General features: G+C 45.3%; 1 protein-coding gene across 6 annotated transcripts in view; it reads right to left on the bottom strand.

Moving 5' to 3' along the window:
* Nucleotides 1–23,421, bottom strand: part of DDX11 (DEAD/H-box helicase 11) — a 56,901-nt gene that overhangs the window by 3,654 nt on the left and 29,826 nt on the right. For 5 of the 6 annotated variants that reach the window (XM_088652324.1, XM_088652325.1, XM_088652326.1 and 2 more), the window contains exons 6-24: nucleotides 21,174–21,228; nucleotides 20,469–20,576; nucleotides 18,971–19,058; nucleotides 18,317–18,522; nucleotides 17,002–17,154; nucleotides 16,825–16,871; nucleotides 15,863–15,942; nucleotides 14,431–14,475; nucleotides 14,203–14,270; nucleotides 12,591–12,629; nucleotides 11,688–11,808; nucleotides 10,386–10,520; nucleotides 9,883–9,995; nucleotides 4,975–5,047; nucleotides 3,657–3,760; nucleotides 2,833–2,982; nucleotides 1,584–1,652; nucleotides 1,318–1,418; nucleotides 542–626 (exon numbers count right to left, since the gene is read on the bottom strand). In XM_088652324.1, the coding sequence (XP_088508450.1) occupies nucleotides 542–626; nucleotides 1,318–1,418; nucleotides 1,584–1,652; nucleotides 2,833–2,982; nucleotides 3,657–3,760; nucleotides 4,975–5,047; nucleotides 9,883–9,995; nucleotides 10,386–10,520; nucleotides 11,688–11,808; nucleotides 12,591–12,629; nucleotides 14,203–14,270; nucleotides 14,431–14,475; nucleotides 15,863–15,942; nucleotides 16,825–16,871; nucleotides 17,002–17,154; nucleotides 18,317–18,522; nucleotides 18,971–19,058; nucleotides 20,469–20,576; nucleotides 21,174–21,228 (1,840 nt within the window). The remainder of the gene's footprint in view (nucleotides 1–541; nucleotides 627–1,317; nucleotides 1,419–1,583; nucleotides 1,653–2,832; nucleotides 2,983–3,656; nucleotides 3,761–4,974; nucleotides 5,048–9,882; nucleotides 9,996–10,385; nucleotides 10,521–11,687; nucleotides 11,809–12,590; nucleotides 12,630–14,202; nucleotides 14,271–14,430; nucleotides 14,476–15,862; nucleotides 15,943–16,824; nucleotides 16,872–17,001; nucleotides 17,155–18,316; nucleotides 18,523–18,970; nucleotides 19,059–20,468; nucleotides 20,577–21,173; nucleotides 21,229–23,421) is intronic. The other variant, XR_015945901.1, reaches the window with a different exon arrangement.

The raw sequence follows: 23,421 nt of genomic DNA, 5'->3' as shown, positions 1-23,421 counted from the left end.
CATGCATGGCTCATGCACAACAAGCAAATCCTGTCACAGTATCAAGGAGTGATGAATCGGCCACCTAAGAGGAACTGTGCACAGTTTCCCCCTCACCTCAGATGTAATAAAGTTTTCAGCAGAGGCTGTCTTATGAGCTCCCCGTGAATAAGCCCTAAGCGCTGTTCTGCCTGAAGCTATGAACCTCTGTTACCAGCCACTAATTTGATACTGCAGTAGTTAAATTCCATTACAAGGACCAAGCTATTAACCGCATGTAAGAATGGGGAATAATTACAAGCCTCTCTCACTTAAGATGAATGAAGCAAAAGTGTGTGTGTGTGTGTGTGTTTAAGCACTTTGGCTTTCAAAGGAGCAACATTAACTTTCTAATTTGGGTGGCCAATGGGGGGGAAGGTGGGGGGGACGTAGCTCTTTCCCAAGAACAGCAAAAAAGGTACATGGCTATGAAAAGAGATCTCCAAGACGCAAGCATGTCCTTACACTGCTTTGCCACATTGCAAAGCAGATCCAGCAAGAGTGGAAAGGGGTGGACACTTACCATAGTCTTGTCAAGGTATGCCATTTTCTCTTGAAGTTCTGGAGATTTGATGTTGGGGTAAGGCATGCCCACCATGATCACACACCTAGGGATTGGGGGGGGGGGAGGTGAGAGAGAAAGACAAGACACCCACCCACCAACCGCAGGTATTTTGTTAGCTTTTGTAATAACACTGCAATCCCCCTTTTAGCAGGTAAACGTCAAAGAGGCCATGTTTCATCCTAACATTGCATTAATGGGATTGTGGACCAAGTACATTAGATGCAAGACAGTTTTCCTCCTCCTGGAATCATGCATAAGAGCTCAGGAAACTTTCAAATAAACTGAAAGAGAATTCGGGCAACCTTTTTTTGATCCAGGGGTGGGTGGATGTGGCAGAAGGAGGTTTAACCTAGTGCAGGTTTGCTCCCCGTGCCTCTAGGAGGAGCACTTCTGGCTCAATTCAATTTCTGAGACCTATTTTAGTCCTCTAAGTAACAGTGGGGTAGGACGAGCCTTAAGAGGAAATGGCTGCATCTTGCTAAAGGCAAATCATCGCTTAAGGAAGTCCTTCCAACACCCAGAGCCTGCAAGTCTCCAGTTTATGCATTTCATAAATTTTATTATTTATATGTCACCCATCCGACTGGGCTGCCCTGGCCGTTCTGGGCGGCTTCCAGCAAAAAAGAAAAAAAGCACAATTTCCCCCCCCCCTTATTTCAGCTGCTGAACTGCACTGGAGAGAAAGGGTTAATGGGGGGATTTCCACATCTCCTGATCACAAGCCAGTCATTTACCTTCCCAGGTCATCGGAAAAATTGATTCCTTCGCTCATTTTCCCACCAACTACAGAGAACAGCAGCGCTCCTGTCATGGGGCCTCCTGATTGGCTGCAACGCTGCATAAAAGAAAGCCCCGCCCCCAGGGGGTGGGTGGTTAAAGGCTTGGAAACAAGCCCACCTCTGGACCAACGTAGCAGAGTGGCCATTCGGCTTAGCTGACACAAGGGCATTGCCTTTTCCCACTAAGTACCTTAGCAGCCTGCCAGCCCCTTGGCTCTCACCTTGATGCACTTGGCATATTCAGCCAACACCTGCTCCACCTGGTTCGCCCGCTTTGGTTCCTGAAATATCTGTTCAAAAAACACAGAAAACATCAGTTGATAGAAAGAGATGCTGAACTTACACAAAGCACATCATCATCATCAGTTCAGTTGCATGTTGTCTTTCTGCACACAAAAATCATGCTGAAAGTTGCTTAATAACAAGGAGATCAGCAGTACATCACAGGATCAACCCATTGCAAGAACAATTTCATAATAGCAAACAAACTTAACAGAATACAAAAACAACAACCCAGAATTTCAATTCAGTAAGTGTAGCAAGATTACACTTCCAGGCAGTAGCAAAAAACAACAACTCAACCTTGGTCCAAAATATTCTAGCTGCTGTTTCTAAATTCACTACAGATTAGCCAAGAATCAGGTGAATCTGACCAAATATGGAGGCCTCAGCTTCCCCACTGAGAATTAACTGCTCCTTTGGCATTACCAGTTCAGGCAGCATCATAGCAGGAAACATGGAGGAAGACGACAAGAGGCTGGGTACCAGAATAACTCCCTTCAGACCTGTGAAGCAACTGCACCATCACAGCAAGGGGATCTTTGCTTTGATTTTATTTTTTTATTATTAAAAACACAGCTTTTATCAATAGGAAACTAAGGCTCAAATCCCCAGTTGACTGTGATGCTCCTCAAGTGGGTCCTGGGCAACCTCGTTATGAGGTTGAATGGTTGCTCCTTGGAGTTCCCCAGAGGAAGAGGACACAAATTGAGAATCATACACACCCAACTGAATGAGTTTTTATTATGCAATGCCATATGTCCTGTTTGCTCATTATTTTGCTGTGCTCACAATGAACTTGCAGAATTTAGCTCTCCAGGTTACAGAAGCTTAATTTCCAATTTGCAAAATAAATTTCAAATGGCCCTCATCTCTGGGCTCTTGTCTGCCTCCGCTGCAAACGAGCCAAGCTCACTGCGCTTTGAGAAAGCATGGAGCAGCGCTTAATCTAATTTAGACCCAAGTACACCAATCAGTCGCCCAGCAAGTATTGCTTATTCATTATTGGGGTGGAGGGGAATTGGACATATAAACAAACATCCTCTCTGCTTCACTGTGCAGGCAGCAGGAACAACTCAAGGAGAGAGAACAAAAAACAGAGCAGAGGACTGTAATCAGCCAATAATGGTTTGATTCCGGAAGGAATAGCTTCTGCTTAAAAGCACCAGCAGCACCAGGCCGAGCAATTACCTTCTTTTTAGAGGCCAGCTGGGTAAGCACCCCGGTCTTCTCCCAATGCGTATAAACCTGCTTCTCATACTCGTAAGAGGGGAAGAAGCACACCACGCCCCCAGGGACGACGTTGCACAGGTTGCAAAGAATCCGTCCCACCTCTGCCATCTAAAGAGAGAAAAGCAGCCACCACAATCTTTAGGACACCGGATTCAAAAGCCACTGCCTGTATTAAATATTAGGCCCGGAGGAAGGGGCTAGCCCCTAAGCACCACCCGGTACCCTACTCTCCTCCACCCCATTTGTCCCAGCAGCGGCTAATTATTTTGTACAGAGCGCATTGCCAGTTCTGAAAAGGCTATCAGAATGGAATAAGTTTTGCTACACCCAAACAGCACACCTCCGGGATCCAAAAGCAGCATGGCCCCCTCTGAATACCAGCTGGCGGGGATGAGCAGCCAGGGAAGGTTCTTGGGCTCTTGTCCTGCTTATGGGCTTCCCACAGGAATCCAACTGGCTGCTGTGATGGCTCAATGGGTGCCTGGTCTGATCCAGCAAGGCCTATTGCATCTACCCCAGCAAGCTCAAAACATGAAGTGACCTATCTTGAACAGCCAAAGTAATAGTTACAGGTAGGTAGCCGTGTTGATCTGGTGTAGTCGAAACAAAATAAAAAAAATGTTTTCTTCCAGTAGCACCTTAAAGACCAACTAAGTTTGTCATTGGTATGAGCTCTGAAGTATCTGAAGAAGTGTGCATGCACACGAAAGCTCACACCAATGACAAACTTAGTTGGTCTCTAAGGTGCTACTGGACGCCAAAGTAATGGGACAGATACTGACCATCTGAGGTAGGCCTCGCTTCTCATAGGTGAATTCCAGCTGCTGGTTGGATGGGCCGCTGCAGAGGATGATGGGTAAAATGTTGTCTGGGGGAATCACGTGACCTGACGACATATAAGCAGGCAGAAGGAATGAGAGGCAGTGAAGCTGAACAGCTGTCCCTCTTCGTAGCCACTGGGAAGCAAAGCCATATCCGAGCCCACCTTTGGACGCACGGGCCACCACCAGATTTCAGTGGTCAAGCAAATTGTGTGGCAGAGTCATCTTAAAGAGAGCCACTAAAAACGCAAGGTGTAATTTAATCGAAGCAAGGATTCCTTACTCCCTGACTGAACACATGAAAGTCACAACTGAAGGGGCGACACAGGAAGCGAGGTGGGATGAGGGTTTGGCACTGAAACTTGTGGATTCTCATAGCCAGCACTGATTCCGTCTGGGGACTGGCATGAGCCACACTGACTGCTGATTTTGTGACATTTCTTCTCAGCCTGAAGATCTGTAAACAGGCGTATTTCCATGGCGACACCCACGCCTTCCAAGATTCTCTCCTCCTAAAGAAACAGGTCCTTGAAACACTGCCCTGAATCACTCCCTACTTTGGCAAGCAGGAGAGAAAGATCATTTGGCTCTTGACTATCATATGCTAATAGCAAATTCAATTATCCAAGTGTGAATCCTTACACAGCCAAAAGGGCACCACCCACAAACAAAACTGGGGGAGGTAGGAATGCTTAGGGAAACCCCAAGGTTTGAGAAGTACAAAAAGAGAGAGCAAAAGCCTAAGTGGACACCACACCCACACCAGGCGAATGCAGACAAGTTCTCAATGGGCAAGGAATGACAAATGACTTGAGGGGCATGGTTTGGAGTCTGCTGGAAGCAGGCATGGCTGGCTGGAACCCGGAATGGGAGCAGTGTTTTGCTGCAGGTCCCACTCGTCCCAACCATGATGTCCCTATCCTACACAGTCGTGTTCATATGGCAGGAAGCCCTAGTTAATCTACTGGAACTTGCAGCCATCATTGCGTTTTCCATCTTGGGTTTTTTAAGTGGCGGGAGGAAGACAGCAGTTCTGGCCCTTTTGCTTTCAGCTTATTGCAAGTACAGCTGCATTTGCCAGGGATTCCCCGTGTAAAGTGCTGCTGGAGGTAGGAGGCCACTGGGCTGCAGCATTTTGGCAGGCAAGGATGGAGCAGGGAACGTTTCGCTACACACAGTGCCATAGCAACAGGCAGGCAGGGTCCATCTGCCCACTGCAATTTGCTGGATAATAGTAATTTTAAAACCACTCCTTTCCCTTCCCTGTCTTGAGGCTCACCGCAGGAGAACTCCTCGATCCTGTCGGCACAGACACCTGCACAGAGAAGCAGCTGCTCCCGGAAATCGGACACCTGCAAGTCACAAGGCTCTCGTAAAAAAATTAGGAAGGCTCAAGCAGCAGGCAGGGCTAGATGGGCTCGTGGGCTCTGCCCTTGATTTTGGCCAAGGTCACCCATCCTCCTACCCAGAAACCAAATCCTGCTACCTATGTAGGAAGCTGCTGTATATATACCAGTTTATGCTACTTGTCCAGTATTGTCTACTCTATCTGGCAGTGCTAGTTGAGATCTTTTTAAGTGTAAATTCCAAGGACTGGACCTGGGTGTCCTGCATGCAAGGAATGAGCTCCCTTAGGAAACTCTGGTCCAACCAACCTTTTGGTTAACAGCCACACACAATGAGCACACACAGGAAGAAGCCATTCAAGAGATTGAATCAACCCTCTCGGCATTATCCCCTCTCAGTTTCTGAGATGCCTACAGAACCTCCCAGAATCTCTTTCATCCACAAGGCAAATAATTTAAAAGTGATGCCAAGGAAAGCTGGGTTCTACAGCCAATACCAGATCCTCTGGCTTCTCCACTGAACTGCAGCACACAAAGACAACCCAGGTAACAAGGGAGATGGTGCTTGTGAGACAAGAGAGAATGAAGCACTGATGCGCTAAGAAAGTAGCAGCCGGACGAAAGACAACCTGGTTCAGGATTTGCTCCCTTCTTCAGGAGACCTTGCGGTCATTCCCGCTTTCTGTAAAAATGGGGACAAGAGTGGCTCTACCTCTCCCACAATGAGATGCATAAACGATGTTTCCCACCCTGAGTCTTGCAGATCAAAGCAGCTGTAACACAGACCAACAGCCCATCTAGTCCAGCGTCCTGTTCTCAGGACAACAGAAACACAAGAGCACCCTTCCCTCCTGTGGTTTCCAGAAGCATGGCTGCCTCCAGCTATGGAGGCAGTGCACAGCCATCAGGGCGAGTAGCCATGGATTGCCCTCTGCACCATTAATTTATCTTCTTGCCAATGTCACAAGATAGCCAGAGGCACCACAGTTATGGTATTCCCCCATCTGTGGAATGCCCTCCATTATGGGCAGGATTGCTGCCATGCAGGGGGGGTGGACTGGATGAGGCTTGGGGTCCCTTCCAACTCTGCAATTCTGTGATCCTAACACTCTTGTCCTTTGGGTGCCAAGAGAAGTGTGGTGCATTTCTTGTGAATTCCTGGGAGACCGGGATTCTGATCCCTACTCAGAGGGCAAAGTCCTCTGAGTAACCAGCCTCCTAAGATGGTGGTGAGGATAAAATTGGGGTGGGGTAAGAAGCACACACGACACCTTCAGCTCCTGGGAGAAAAGGCAGAGACACTTAGGAGTTTGCTCGTGCCTCTACAATGGTGCACAGTCAGCTGTAGTTGGTAGCCTGCCCTGTGACTTTAGCTCAGGCACCCCCAAACTGCAGCCCTCCAGATGTTCTGGACTACAATCCCCATCATCCCTGACCACTGGGTCCTGTTAGCTAGGGATCATGGGAGTTGTAGGCCAAAACATCTGGAGGGCCGCAGTTTGGGGATGCTTGCTTTAGCTGCTGTCAAGCTAGCTTTTATGATTTATAGCTGTTTTTCTGCAATTTTATTGAATCTGTATCTTGTAATCTGCCCTGGGAATCTGCTAAAATGAAAGGTGGGTTATAAATGCACCTAATAAAATAAATAAGCAAAACAAAAAGCAGGCCCAACTCTTTCCATTGCGTCTCCAGAGCACACGAGTAAGAGAGCAACTTTCTAATAAATTTATCACTGTGGTTTGTGGTCTTTTCTTAATTTTTTTTTCTGGGCTCCACTATGTTTTAAACTCTTGTTTGCTTACTTTGATTTTTTTTGGAACTTAAAAAAAAGTTTTAAGGTAATTCATGCTGTATTATCTTGATTTTATGCTCTATAAATGCCTCAAACAGACTTTGTTCAGAAAGGCAGCCTAAAATAAATAACGTTCAAAAATAACATTCAGAAACCCTCAGTGAAAAGTCCTTCAGATAATGCCTGCGTGGCAAGACAAACCTAGATTTGCAAACTATCCTTAAGGCTGGGCTCTACACCAGTGGGTTGTCAAGATCACAATTGAACTGTGACACCAAACAGTTGTGTGCCACATGTGGAAGACCAAAGTGGCATTTGCACCACAAGGTTGGTGTAATTATTAGGCTGCATCCAGAAGAGTAAATGGCCACAAGACCATTGCAAAACTTGTGCCTTTCCACATTTCAGGAATACAGCGCATACCCTGACCATGTCTTTTGGGGGGGGGTGTTTCTGTCCCATTGACTTGATTTTCCAGATGGTGCAACTCTATCTCCCTCTGTCCCACTGGCCATGCTAGGAAATGAAGTACAGTACTGCCACCAAGTGGCTCCTTCATCACATCATCAGATTTTGTTTCTTTTATTCCTTTCTATATTGCAAACACAGAACCGTTAAGAGTTGGAAGGGAGCCCTAGGGTCATCTAGCCCAACCCCCAGCAATGCAGGAATCTGCAGAACCCCCCCCCCTCAATAAAAATCGTTTGAACCCATACCAAACCCAGCTTAGCTTTGCAAATGTGCTAACTGTTTTATTGCTGCACTGCTAGGAGAACATTATCAGATGTCAATTAAAAGCGAAACATCCTAACAAATAAAAAATCAAAGCAAGATGTATTCAAGAAAAGGACAAAATGGGCCATCTAGCAAGGTTTTTTAAAAACAAATACATATTTTCTTCTTAAGAAGGTTTGCTGAAGTAACTAAGCCGTTGATAGTTGGCACCCAAAGTTCACAGCAGATGGTGCCAGCTTGATTTCATTAGGCAGAGAGTTCCACAGTCCCCATGACGCCACACTCAATGCATAACTTCTTGTCAAGGACACCCTGACATGCCTCAGTGGCTGAATACGAAGACTGTGCAGTGGTCAAGGGAATAGGGTGGCCTTTTTAAGTACATAGGAAGCTGCCTTATACCAAGTCAAACAGTTGGTCCATCTAGCTTAGCACTGTCTACACTGACTGGCAGCGGCACTCCAGGGTTTCAGGTAGAGGTATTCTACCAGCCCTACTTAAGAGATGCTGGGGACTGAACCTGGAGCCTTCCACATGCAGAGATGCTCTACCACTGAGCTGCAGCCCTTCTTCACAGTACACAGAACCCAGTACACAGAACCAATGTTAAGGCCTTAGAGCACTGGAAGCCAGTGCAGCTCCATAATCATGAACCAATGAAGTTGCACTGTTTTTATCCTAGCTGCAGAATTTGGAGCAGGAAGTATTGTAACCTTGCCCAACGGGGGGCTCGAACCCACGATGCCTGATGCTCTACCAACTGAGCTATGCATTGTCAAAGCCCATCCTCCTCCCTCTTCCCCAGTTATGAAGGGGTTTGTACTGGCCTCGTACGGCATAGCTTAGAGCTTTGGGGCTGTAAAGAAATCCATACCAACAATTTTCATACCTAGTTATATGACCCTATGAAGCTGGCTTAGACCAGATGAGGCTACTGGGTTCATCTATCTCAGCATTGTGCCCACTGACTGACGGCAGCTCTACAGGGTTTCAGACCGTGAACATTCCCAGCCCTACGTGGAGATGCCAGGGATTGAACTTGGGCTCTCGTGTGTGTGTGTGTGTGTGTGTGTGTGTGTGTGTGTGTGCACACGTTAAGCAGCAGGCAGCCTGAAGAACAAAAACATTCCTCCCTGACTTTTGAAACAAGCAGATAGCACAGCCCCCTTCCAAATGGGATTGCTTGGTTCACTCCTTTTCCCACCCCCTATATTCTGCAGCTCCACTTATACACTGCCAGCAGTTGGGGCTCAGATGCAAAAAGCCTGGCAGAGATTGGTCCTGCCACCATGGTGTTACTGGAATCCTGATTTTTCTGAAATGACCCCTCCTGGCCAGCGCCGGAGCTTCATGCTCCTTCACCGGGGGCGGAGAGCAGGCGTGCTGCCCCCAGTGACGCGGCGCGCATTCTGGAACCTGGGCACGGCATGCGTTTTGGGGCAGGGTGCGCTGTGTTTTGGGGGCGGGGCAGGCAGCGGCAATGGCACCCCTGGGATCGCATCGCTCGGGGCACACTGCCCCAACCGCCCCTATTATCCTACGCCCCTGCTCCTGGCAAGATCATCGTTTGAAGGTCAAACACAAGAGGCTAAGGATCTAGGACTTGTCAAAAGCAGCAGGCAGCCTGAAGAAATAGGGCAAATAAGCACAGGCTTGAATGTCAAGCTTTTAATATAATAATAATAATAATAATAATAATAATAATAATAATAATAATAATAATAATAATGTGAGCCAAAGACTCAAGGTGACACCTTATAAACCTAGCAGATTCTGTTCTTTTGCCAGGAAGGGCCTGCTCCATAAAGGCTATGGGGTATTTGCTTAGGGTGTGTACACCACCAGTTTAAAGTAGATTTGGGACTTCCAGTTGTGCAAGTGTTTGACACCATCCACATATTGTTGTCATCCAAAGGGAAGCCTACACTTCCCCTCCAATGCTTATTTAATTCAGATTTCCCTGACCCTGCAATAACATGATAGGTGAGGAAAAAACCGACATAAAATTGTTACCCAAAGGCGGGCGTTCTGAAGTGCATTATGTGAGCCTCCCCCCCCCCCCCACTTTATGCACATGGTGATTGATGAGTCCCATCTACCACTAAGGTTACAATACTCCCTGCTCCAAATTCTGCAATTAGAATAAAAACAGTGCAACTTCATTGATTACACCAAACCAAAGATATTCTAAGCTTCAGTGTGAGTTCACAGCTTCCTAAAGACAGCATGTAGCCCCTTCTACCACTGCCTTGCTTGTAAGCAACCACTACTCAGACCAAACCAAAGTCTAGAGATGTCAAGAAATGTCCCTCACCGGCTGCATGGTGCCTCCAGCAATGACCACGGCCCGACACTCCTTCAGCACCTGGGCAAAGTGCACCGCTGGATTCAGAAGAAGAAACTTGAGGCTGCTCAGAGCTAAAGTGCCTGGAAAAGGAACACAGAACCGTAGAGTTGGAAGTGACCCCAAGGGCCATCTAGTCCAACCCCCAGCAATGCAGGAATCTCAGCTAAAGCATCCGTGACAGTGGGCCATCCATCTGTCCAACACTGTAATTTCACTTAAAGATACATTTTGAGAGCACCGGAGAGAGGGGTGGTTTGACAGCACCATCGCTGTCCCAGATCATTGCATATTTTCAGGCTGCTTTGAACTAAACGGGGGGGGGAGGACTCTCTCAAGGAGAGAGAGTAGCTTTTCACAGAAGCAAGTGGCTTTTCAATCCTTAGGCCCAGCCCTCACCTATACTAGCAACTGCGAATTTTAGTTAGTTAAATAACGTACTTAAAACAGACACCCGTCAACTTGCCACGTACCTTGCCGGGTGAGGATGACTCTTCCATCTTGGTTTGCATTTGTGAGCGCAGCCAGGAACCCCTCAATGTGCATTAGGGGAGATGCCATTTTTGGCTGCTCAGCCTCAGCCTCTTCAGGGGAGCTGTGTTGAGTCCCTGCAGACCAAAAGAGCAATCTCAGCTGGTGAAATTAAGTGCCACAAAGCCAGGGGATGTTCAGCAGCTAGGAGGGTAACAAGCTCAGAAGACCAGTTTCATTCATACCACATCTGAAAGTTGTTAATGAGATCAAGCAGAGAAACTGAATCTACACTCTTGTCTATGCAGGTTTTCTGCTCGTGGTCTAAGTGCCCTGTGTAAAAATGCCCACAGCCCCATCAAAACTTATTTTGGAAAGAAGGAAAAAATTCAAGCTGTTTCGCCCTAACTGAAGAAACGGCATTCAAGAAACAGCTTCGGTAAATTAACTTGCTCCCCAGGGTGGAGTGAATGGACACACCCTGGTCCACATGGACCTGAAGCTCTTGCATGCTTGAAAAGGTCCCATTCATTTCCACATAGTGAGCAAACCCTGTTAGGATTCATTCCCCGTGTTGCAGTCATGGGATTGTTTTTATCACATGACGGTGAATCTTTTCATTCCACATTGTGGATGTTTTTATGACTGTGTGTCCGTGATGTAAGACATTTGTCCTTTTGTTCTCTCTCTTTGCTGTCTGATGCTGAAGAGGAAGGAGCTGAGTTACGATGCTCCAAGTGTGTATATGTAAATAAACGTAGTTTAGCCAAAAAGCTAAGCTACCGAGTCTGAACGCTGACTGCCTATACCAGGCATAGGCAACCTTGGCTCTCCAGATGTTTTAGAACTACAACTCCCATGATCCCTAGCTAACAGGGCCAGTGGTCAGGGATCATGGGAGTTGTAGTTCCAAAACATCTGGAAAGCCAAGGTTGCCTATGCCTGGCCTATACTCTGCAGATCCTGAAGTGTGCCGATGCCTCTTGGTATCAGTCGCTGTGATGTTCAGGCTGGAGAAAGCTTTTGAATCTCCTGAACAACTGACCAGGAGGGAGAGAACATGCCAGTCGGGCATGTGTCTCTGCCGGATTCCTACTCGTGCGTAGGACCTCCTGACACCCATACATGTAAAAGAATACATATGGGTCCTCTGATTCCATTGAGAGGAAGGGCAGCACACACAGGCAGAGGAGCGCCGTGGATACACCAGCATCCCCATGGTGTTACGAAATCACTGCACTGGCAACCATTTCAATTGGTTCTGCCTTTTCTAGCCCGTTTCACAACTTAACAGCTGAGCCCACCTTCCTTCTCTTGCCTCTTGTTCAAGGTTTTCAGGAAATTCTGCAAGCCGGATATCTTCTGGTCTTCTTTCCGAGTTTTCAGAGCTCCAGACGCCCCGTACCTTTCCATAAAGCCAAAGAGCTGCCAAAATGTAGACAGATTAGAAATGGTATTAAGGTGTTGGCCCATAACAACTGATTCTACGCTCAGGGGCCTTTCCTGCAAAGTCTGCAGAATCTTGCATGGTAAAACAACAACAACTTTAGAACCCACTGCAACTTCTACATTCAGACAATGTACAGGTTTGGCTATAAAGTGATGCCCAATTGGTTAGGATCACTGCAGAAAGGAGATGAAATGTATTTTATGCTATTCGTTCTTTGTTAAGCGTATTATTGTTGTTGTATTATTATTATCTTGCATTTTTATTCCTCTTTGTGACTGTTTTAATTTTTTTTTACTTTGATGTTTTGCTCGTTGCATTAGCAAATATTATAAAAACAATTATAATTTTTTTTAAAAGGAGACAGAAGCCCTAACCAGGGATAAAATGGTTTCAAAGCAGCAGCAGATATGGGAACAGACAAAAAAAAATAAAACAATATTTTCATCATTAACCCCCCCCAAAAAATAGTTCCCTCCCGAGTGCTACCTTTTTGCTCTGAAAATTCAAACTGGCAACCATTCAGAGCAACTTCATATAAGTGAACTTTTGTGTGAAATAGCCGAAATCCGTTCCATTAAGTACCTCGGATTTTCTTTACCGGGCGTGTCTGTGTGTGAGAGAGAGAGTTTCTAGTCCCCAAGACTGCAGAGAGAAACCTGCAGAAATGTAGCAACAACTAGCTTTTGTACAGACATCTGAGCAAAAAGTATCTGCCCCCATTCTAGTACGGTAGAATAAAAGTCAGAAAGAACAATACCTTCCTGCTGATGAGGCTTTTCGCACAGTAGTGTTGAACCTGTTGTGAGAGAGAGAGAGAGAGAGAGAGAGAGAGAGAGAGAGAGAGAGAGAACGAACACACACGTTCTTACTCATCTTCTTTGCTTAGCTCCATCTCCCAGCCACCTCTGTTCAACTGTCACAACTCAACTACTTTTATTAGTTCCTCCAGCAGAAGACTCAACTACACTTCATTTCACAGGTTTAAGTTAGAGGTGGATTTGTAAGAGGCAGAAGCAAGCAGTCCTCCAAGGGATTCCTACCACACTCCAAGGCTGCTCATCTTCAAGAGTTGTCACTCTGCCACTGCATGCGTGTGGCTGGCTATTCTAGGATGAGAAAGCCCTTGATCATTGTTAAGTAACATACACATGCATTTTCTTCTAGAGAGATGGAGCATGTGGCTTGCCAGTAGAAAACCAGCACACATTTTCCCCCCTTCCTGATGTGCTAGATATGCATGCAGGGAGTATATAATTTTTAATGCTTCTCCAAATAAAAGAAGAGCTGACACACAGTCAGAAACAGATATTATCATTCTGGTGAGATCAAACCAGGTTTCAATAGAGAATAAGAGGGGACTGACCAAAATAATCAATGGGGGGAGGGGTCAAGTAAATTTGAAAAAGGTCCCACATTGCTGGTTGGGTGATCCCTGGGTCTGGAAAAGCCTGAAGACCTCTGGTGGAAACAAGAGGTCTGTTATAATATCCAATTTTGCATATTTAAAAGATTTAGATCCCAGCCTCAAGTGCAGCCATTTCCAGAATGGGTTTCCTTACATAGCTTCTGCTGTCTGTCTTTGACACCTGACATTCATGTATTTTATGGCCCAACCTATCATTCCGTTTGTAAATGGTTTGAATTGGTTTTAATATTGCGTTTTAAGCTGACACTGAAAGGAGAATGTTGTCAACACCAGGGCAGGGCCAGAGCTCAGTGGTGGAAAATCTGATCTGCATGCAGAAAGTCGCATGTTCAATCCCCGGCATCTCCAGGGAGGGCTGGGAATGTCCTCTGCCTGAAACTCTGGAGAGCCATTGCCAGTTAGTGCAGATGATACGACGCTAGATGGGAGCAATTTGGTATAAGGCAGCTTCCTATTGTCCTTACTTCCATGGAGAAGGCATTCCACATGCAGGAAAAGGCCTTCTCACATGCTACCACCAGCCTTCCCATCCCTAGCAGCTAAATATCAAGAAGCACAAACACACACACCCCCGTGGATGACACCTGGAACTTCTTGCTCATGAAAACAGGAAAAGCTGGCTAAAGGGAACATCACCACTTTAAACTTCGTTGCTTAACAAATCCAGATGAGAAAATAAAAAACACATACTGGAATGAAGTATGTTTTGATTTGGAAACAGAAATAATAATAATTATTATTATTATTATTATTATTATTTATTAATAGACCACTCATCATCAAAAGATCTCAGGGTGGTTCACAAGATAAAAAGACAAATAAGTACTGTAGTTGAAACAAAAACAAAAAAAACACTCTTCAGAGCTGGGACACGAGTTCTCAGCTTCACACAAATTCTATCAGCACAATTCCAGACACTGAAACAAACCAATCCATTCCTAACCTTGAAGAGGTTGATGTTGTCAATCTGGCAATGGAACAGAAAGTCATTGATAGATTTCAACTGCACCCCTGGGGGGGGGGAGAGAGAGAGAGAGAGAGAGAGAGAGAGAGAGAGAGAGAGAGAGAGAGAGAGAATATTATCCTAAAGAGACATTCCTTATTCACTCCCAATTAGGTATCCCACTTCCAGCCAATCCATATCATTTTAGACATTGGAGGCACGACGTACCTGCTTGTGGAATGCTCTGAGTGTTTGGATTCTGATCTATCTTTCCTGTAGAACACAAAGAAGAGCAGAGCAATGAGAAATGGTTTACAAAAAAAGCCACTCTGAATTAAAAGCGCTTTCCCCTGAAAAATCCCAAACAAGAAGCTGAGATGACAAGGGCGGAATCTTAAGTGCACCTATTAGACCACACGTGCCATTGAAAGCAAGGGGTGACTTCCAAGTTGCCATGCTTAGGATTCTGCCGTAAAAAGACAGCAGCTGCCTAGAAACTGGTACCTGGAGTACCGTGCCTACTTCCCGGTTCAACGTATGATTTCAGTTTATTTTTTAAAACTGGAATATTTCCAGAAGTGAGCTATCAGGTGAGGGATCAGGAAACCACATCTATATGAGGGAATGGATGAAAAAGGTGGGTAAGGTATTAAAGGGAGACATGAGAGCTGCCTTCAAATAACTGCAGATGAGCAGACTTGCTTTCTGTTGCTCCGGAAAGGACTCATGGGTGGAAATGGAAAGGAAGCAGATTTCAGCCAAACGTGAGGAGACACTAAGAACAGCAAGAGCTATTTGACAGTGGAATAGACTGCCTTGAGGTGGGGAAGGGGGAGGGATGATGGGCTCTCCATTGCAGGGGCTGGCCAACCGTTTGTCAAGGATGCTGTAGCTGCAGACCCCTACACTGAGCAAGAGGCAGAAGTAGATGATGTCTAAGAGGCCATGCAATTCTGAAGTTCTGTCGCTCTCCAAGGCTGCCACCTAGAAGGAAACGTTTCGTTCCAATGCTGTGTATTCACGGCTGTATCCCCCCCTAAACACAGATTCCAATTTGCTTCTCATTAAAGGGCTTATTGCATTTGTACATGCTTCAAAAAAATAATTCAACAAGCAATTTGGAATTAGATTACATTAAGCTGGTAGCAAGTTCGGTAAATACAGGAAGTTGACTTAATTACCGGTATATGGCGTATAGCCAAAGCAGGAACAGACACCTGGGGGGGGGGAGAACCCACGTGCAATAAGCAGATTCCTCTTTATGTACCTATTTTAAAAAAAACACCTTCATTTTGCTGCATAGCTTTCTGTTAGAATGAACAAAAACGGCAACCGAGAAAAAGTTGAGGCAGAGGTGGAAGACAGAGGTGACTGACGGAGGACTGGGTTGAGGAAAGGGGAGAAACAAGATCAGTACAGGCCACTGGGACTGTTCAGGCTCTCCTCAATTTTTCTGGGATCCATTGCTCTTCCATATTCACACACAAGATGATTCAGAGGCTCCCATAGCAATGGGAGCCCATATAATGAGGGGTTAGCTTCACCTCCCTTGAGACAAACACTGTCTCTCAAAGTCTGGTTTGGCTTGATGCCTTTGAGGAAAGTAGCAGGAACCTGTTCCCCGCAGAATGGAAACCAACAAACCCACATTCTCTCTTACCTCCAAGAACAGCCACAAACTTCTCCAGCAGAAACAGAATCTGCTTAATGTACATCAAGTTCTTTGCTTTCAAGCGCTTCCTATTACAGAAATCAAACAGTGTCTCAATGCACACAGGCAGTGCTCCTGACACAACATAGTTACATTGGGCTTTAGAATTACGGTATGCCCCTGGTGGAGAGTATGAGGCCCCTGGTGGTGAATAAACACTGCCACATATAGACAAGACAACTATGACTCACATCTTACTGTAATGGCAAACCACGTATTGCTGTTTCAAGGATGAGCAACCTCAAGTCTTCGGACTTGCATGCTCCCTCTCCTTTCTTCCCCATGCAAAGGGAGAATATAGTTTTAAATTGTTTTACACTATCTCTGCAGGAAGGAAAGTTGTGTGCTGTACTTTATGCTTGTTTTTGCCTTTTCCCACAATTGAATTTTTAAAACATGGCTGAGCACATGTGAGAAAACATGCACTGCAGTGCTCTACAGCTGCTATGCTATCCGAGGCGAAGCCATGGTTTGGCCTAGTGCCGCTACATCCAAACCTAAGACTGTGGTTTGTCTCACTCCAGACAAACCAAGAGCAGTAAACCAAGAAAAAAACTTTAGCTACAGCTTGTGGCTTGTCTGGAGTGAGACAAACCACAAGTTCTGATTTGGGTATAACAGTAAGGCAAACCATGACTTAGTCCTGCATAGCACAGCAGCAGCAGGTCCCAGGGAAGAAGGCTGTGGCTGCCATCTTACATCCAAGAGCCCACGTTTGCTCATTTGTGCAAAGCCGTGGTTTGGTTTTAGCATAATGTCCAAACTGTGCCATTTATGATGTTTGTTTCTACCTTGTAAGCTGCCTGAATAATTTTATAGATTGGCATGTAAATTTTGATATTAAAAATAGCAAAAAACCCTAGTTTCACACTGTGCTCAAACATGTCATCCCGAGTTGTAAATAGCTTTACCTGTAGCGCTCCATGTACTGCAAGAGCTGGGAATGGGCGCAGCACAGCTGTAATAGAAATAAAATGTTGGCATTGAAGGCAACCTAAAAAATAAAACCCACCACTGTGGAAATGTGAACTTTATGGTGGAAGACCAAAAAACACGCAGCAGAGCAGGGGCTCTGAGGTCTGGCTCACCTGAGAACCGCTAACCTGGGCACTGTAGATGCAGGTGAGGGTGTCTATCAGATTGTGGGCTTCGTCAATGATCACCACCTGATCCTTCAGCTTGATCCCAGACGCACTTCTAGTGGCTTCATGCAGAAGCATTTGATATGGCAACACCACCAGCTGAAGGAGGGACACAGGCTTCAGTGATCTGTCACGTTTATGGGACTAAAGGTAAGTAAAGTCCCCCACACATGGTGCATTTGCATACCCCAAACACACACAAAAAATTAAGTGTGAACAGGAAGTAGGGGCAAGATGCGTTTGCAAACATGGACTACTTTCTAGTCCCCACTGAGTGTACTTTCAGTGGCAAACCCACTGATTTTTGCATAGCAGGCAAAAAGGTCCTGGGAGAGGCATACAAGGCAGGGGGCAGAAAACGGGGAGCCCTTTTCCTCTATAGTAGACGGAACCAAAAATAAAAAGTTCCTTCCAGTAGCACCTTAGAGACCCACTAAGTTTGTCATTGGTATGAGCTTTCGTGTGCGTGCACACTTCTTCAGACACACTGAAACAGAAGTCACCAGACCCTTATGTATAGTCAGAGGGTGGGGAGGGGTATTACTCAGAAGGGTGGTGGGAATGGGTGATTGGCTGATAAGAGTGGTAAACCTGTTGACGACTGTTAACGACTGCAATTGGTCTTGAAGGAAAAAGCAAGGGATGAGATGGCTAAAGATAGCTTTATCATGTATAATGAGATAAGAATCCAATGTCTTTATTCAGACCATTTGGCATCTTGTACTACAACTTCCATCATCCCCATCTAGCAAGGTCAACGGTCAGGAATGATGGGCACTACAGTCTATAGCATCTGAAGGGCACTACGTTGGCTACCACTGCTCCAACAGGGCAACCGTTCAAAAGGCAAGCACTACCAGGTTCCTGCTGCCAGGCAATTAAATCACTTTTGATCTGATCTGGGCTGTATCCATCAGCGTCCCCTCCACCAATGGAAGGCACTTTAATTAATCAGCAGCGATGGGGTGGAGGCAATTTCTGTAATTTATCTCTCTTCCAACAGGACTAGGTCTTTTACATAGCCAAGTAAGGCGACTGATGGTACTACGAGAGATAAACCATTTAGGTAATTTAACAATTAGCAAACGTGAAGTCCAGGTTTGTGCACTCGGCTCTAAACCTGCTTTCGCCTACTTTATTTTATAGCCCAGTGTTTGAGACACACACAAATGCAGCACCATGGTTTTCACCTGCCTTGCTCAACAGCTGAAGAATTTGAGGCTAAAGGAAAGTGACTGGTTTGCTTTTTTGTGGGGCTCACCTGAGCAGCTGGGATAGCATACCGGCTTCCATAATACGGGCAGGCCTTCATTCCCTTCCCCAGAGTCACCAGCTGCTCGATATCTTTCACCTCAACCAGAACTTCATCCCGAAGGAGCTGCATGGGCTCATAGGAGTAAAATGGACAAACCGTTCGGCTCACACGCCTTTTCTTCCCCTCTGCCTCCTCTCCTGTGAGACTCTTCTCTGGAAGCAAAAAAAGGTCAGAAAGAAGAGCTATGAGAGCCAAATGGAAAGAGGTGTTCATTTTTACGTGAGTAAAAGCAGTGCGAGGGGCCCTTCCTACATAGCTTGATGACTACGGTCTTTAGCGATGTTGGAGCACTGAACCACTGACATAATACAAGCGAACTCTTTATTTACTGTGTTTGCAATTGTTTAAGATGAATCCTATTTGGGAAAGAAATTACTTTTGCAATTTTTATGGACTTTCATTGTTTGTTTACAGATATTATCTGTAGCCCCTGGTGTAATATTTGTGATATTATCTGTGATATTATCTATTATTTGTGATATTATCTTGTGTCGCTTGCAGCAGCCTTTGTATCACCACCCTGTTCATTTTTTTATTGAAATACACTAGGCACCATTTAAGTCATTATTCCCAGTAACCCAGCACGTGACACTTTCCTACCATGTTTATTCTTCTGCATCTCCATACAACGGTCGTTGATGAGCTGAGCGGCTCCCAGGTGCCTCACTTCCTCATTCACACAGAGGTTCTGAGACAGGTAAGGCAGGGAAAAGCAGAAACCCATTACAAAAGAAAAGAAAAAAAGACACATTCGCAACATACACGGAGCAGAATTACGAGAGGTGAATTGTTTGAAGTTTTCCCGCGGTTGAGATGAAATATAACAAACATTTAAAGACTTTATTACTAAGCTATAATGCAGGTTAGAATAATTATTTCTAAATAATGGAATAATAAGTAATAGGATTATGTTCCACAAGTGTAACTGATTTATAATGTATGGGTTGTATTCAACCAAGATCTACTGAAACTAATGAACCTAAGTTAGTTATGTCCATCAACTTCAACGGGTCTACTCAGCATCGGACTAGCATTGACTGCCACCCTATATATTTATATACTTTTTTGTATGTACCGTATGTAGGGGGTGGGGTGGGGATAAATAAACCATATTTAAATGTTTTCCCCTCCAGCACCTCGGACTCTTTGGAATGGAAAACTATTTGTGATTATTGTTTCTGCGGTATGAAGTGCCGTAAGCATTGCAGACACACAAATCCAGAACAAAGAGTGTTCAGTATTTGTAATATCACAAGGGTGTCATGCTGCTCAGTATTCAATTTATTACTCAGAATTAGTATTTCTGAAGATGATTCTTAATTCTTCTGGTTTGCATCTTTAACATTTTAATTAACTAATTAAATAATGATCATTACTACCCGCCTTTCAGTTTAAGGTCCCAGGGTGGGTTATGACCATTTAAAATGCAACATTAGTAACAATCTTCAAAAAAAATTACAGAGAATACAGCCACAAAAATCAGGATGGATCCTAAAAATAGAAGAGCAAGTAACACCAAACCCGGGGGGGGGGATGCAGCAACTCCTAACCTTGTGACATTTCACTATATATATTTTTAAGCACTGTTTTTATTTTAACTGCTTCTAAGTGCCACCACTTAGAAACGGAAGCAGTGAGAGATTTTATTTTCTTGGGTTCCATGGTCACTGCAGATGGTGACAGCAGTCACGAAATTAAAAGACGCCTGCTTCTTGGGAGAAAAGCAATGACAAACCTAGACAGCATCTTAAAAAGCAGAGACAATGCCTTGCCGACAAAGGTCCGTATAGTTAAAGCTATGGTTTTCCCAGTAGTGATGTATGGAAGTGAGAGCTGGACTATAAAGAAGGCTGATCGCCGAAGAATTGATGCTTTTGAATTATGGTGCTGGAGGACACTCTTGAGAGTCCCATGGACTGAAAGAAGATCAAACCTATCCATTCTGAAGGAAAGCAGGCCTGAGTGCTCACTGGAAGGACAGATCCTGAAGCTGAGGCTCCAATACTTTGGCCACCTCATGAGAAGAGAAGACTCCCTGGAAAAGACCCTGATGTTGGGAAAGATGGAGGGCACAAGGAAAAGCAAGAGGGCTACGCACCTGCCTAGACCCCAAGGAGACCAGCCGCGTCTCCTTGCCGAAAGGGCTCTTCTGAACCTCATGTATAAACTGAGCCAGCTGTGAATGTGTTCGGCTGCAGTAGTAAATCTGAGGAAGAGAAACAAAAGAGAAACACAACGGGGAACCAATTCATACAGGGCCAGTTTAGATGTGATAGCAATGCAGGATTTGTGCTCTTTCCCTTGCTTCTGCAGGAAAACAGAGGCATCTGCAAGACCTGTCCAACGAATACAAAACTTTGCCTCCTGCGACGGTCACTCTGGCCCAGAGTCAGCACTCACAGCGCTCAGGCAACTGCTTGGGCCTATGCATCTCAGAAGGGACCAAACAGCCGGAAGGGAAACATTTTGTATGCCATGGCATCAGCCTGACCCTGGGGCTCACTAAAGTCAGATGTGAACATAATTTGAAAAATAGGCAAAACTCTTCCACCTGGGATGGACTTCAGCAACTGAGGTAGTGTCCAGACTGAGGGTAGGAGAGTCAGATGGGATTCTCATTGGATTTTAACTGTATCATGTGTGTACGTGTGTGTGCAGTTATCTAATTTGAGCCTTAGAAATGGGCCAAGTAAAAACAAGTAAGGAGCTGGGGAAATTCATGCCAATTTGTCATGAAACTTCCTACCTACAGATTTGAAGGACAGCTACTGGAGCAGGAACCAGGTGCCCCTTGAAGCCTTACCTTGGTTACATGCTCCTCCTCTATATCTCCATCATCATCTTCTTCTTCACTTAACCTAAAGGGGTGAAAGCACAATTGTGTCTCTCTTCCTTGTAGCCCCACTGAAACATTTGTGTCGTAATCAGAAGTACATATGACACAGCAAACACCCTCTCTCCCCATCTTTAAGCAGGTCTCTGTCCACATACTACAGATAGCCAGCACATTCCTATTTAGCAATGTGAAGCCGCAAAAGAGGAAAAATAGAGTGGGGAGGACACAAGTTTCCCCTCATTTCCCCCCCGATGACTTTGCAGAACACGGGGAGGGGGGGGGGGTTAAACGTCCTATGAAATATTTTCTTTTATGGTGAGTGAAATGCTTTTCAAGATACGCCATTAAAGACAATCCCCAGCATTAGAGGAACATTATTCTGGCATGTTGTTGTTTAGTCGTTTAGTCGTGTCCGACTCTTCGTGACCCCATGGACCATAGCACGCCAGGCACTCCTGTCTTGCACTGCCTCCCGCAGTTTGGTCAAACTCATGTTCGTAGCTTCGAGAACACTGTCCAACCATCTTGTCCTCTGACGTCCCCTTCTCCTAGTGCCCTCAATCTTTCCCAACATCAGGGTCTTTTCCAAGGATTCTTCTCTTCTCATGAGGTGGCCAAAGTATTGGAGCCTCAGCTTCACGATCTGTCCTTCCAGGGAGCACTCAGGGCTGATTTCCTTAAGAATGGATAGGTTTGATCTTCTTGCAGTCCATGGGACTCTCAAGAGTCTCCTCCAGCACCATAATTCAAAAGCATCAATTCTTCGGCGATCAGCCTTCTTTATGGTCCAGCTCTCACTTCCATACATCACTACTGGGAAAACCATAGCTTTAACTATACGGACCTTTGTCGGCAAGGTGATGTCTCTGCTTTTTAAGATGCTGTCTAGGTTTGTCATTGCTTTTCTCCCAAGAATCAGGCGTCTTTTAATTTCGTGACTGCTGTCACCATCTGCAGTGATCAAGGAGCCCAAGAAAGTAAAATCTCTCACTGCCTCCATTTCTTCCCCTTCTATTTGCCAGGAGGTGATGGGACCAGTGGCCATGATCTTGGTTTTTTTGATGTTGAGCTTCAGACCATATTTTGCGCTCTCCTCTTTCACCCTCATTAAAAGGTTCTTTAATTCCTCCTCGCTTTCTGCCATCAAGGTTGTGTCATCTGCATATCTGAGGTTGTTGATATTTCTTCCGGCAATCTTAATTCCGGCTTGGGATTCATCTAGTCCAGCCTTTCGCATGATGAATTCTGCATATAAGTTAAATAAGCAGGGAGACAATATACAACCTTGTCGTACTCCTTTCCCAATTTTGAACCAATCAGTTGTTCCATATCCAGTTCTAACTGTAGCTTCTTGTCCCACATAGAGATTTCTCAGGAGACAGATGAGGTGATCAGGCACTCCCATTTCTTTAAGAACTTGCCATAGTTTGCTGTGGTCGACACAGTCAAAGGCTTTTGCATAGTCAATGAAGCAGAAGTAGACGTTTTTCTGGAACTCTCTAGCTTTCTCCATAATCCAGCGCATGTTTGCTATTTGGTCTCTGGTTCCTCTGCCCTTTCGAAATCCAGCTTGCACTTTTGGGAGTTCTCGATCCACATACTGCCTAAGCCTGCCTTGTAGAATTTTAAGCATAACCTTGCTAGCGTGTGAAATGAGCGCAATTGTGCGGTAGTTTGAGCATTCTTTGGCACTGCCCTTCTTTGGAATTGGGATGTAGACTGATCTTCTCCAATCCTCTGGCCACTGCTGAGTTTTCCAAACTTGCTGGCATAGTGGGTGTAGCACCTTAACAGCATCATCTTTTAAAATTTTATATAGTTCAGCTGGAATATCATCACTTCCGCTGGCCTTGTTATTAGCAGTGCTTTCTAAGGCCCATTTGACTTCACTCTCCAGGATGTCTGGCTCAAGGTCAGCAACCACACTACCTGGGGTGTACGAGACCTCCATATCTTTCTGGTATAATTCCTCTGTGTATTCTTGCCACCTCTTCTTGATGTCTTCTGCTTCTGTTAGGTCCTTACCACTTTTGTCCTTGATTATGGTAATCTTTGTACGAAATGTTCCTTTCATATCTCCAATTTTCTTGAACAGATCTCTGGTTTTCCCCATTCTATTGTTTTCCTCTATTTCTTTGCATTGCTCATTTAAGAAGACCCTCTTGTCTCTCCTTGCTGTTTTTTGGAAATCTGCATTCAGTTTCCTGTATCTTTC

This window comes from Zootoca vivipara, chromosome 9 (assembly GCF_965207765.1).
Source record: "Zootoca vivipara chromosome 9, rZooViv2.hap1.1, whole genome shotgun sequence".
Lineage (NCBI taxonomy): Eukaryota > Metazoa > Chordata > Lepidosauria > Squamata > Lacertidae > Zootoca > Zootoca vivipara.
This window is presented reverse-complemented; position numbering and strand designations above follow the sequence as displayed.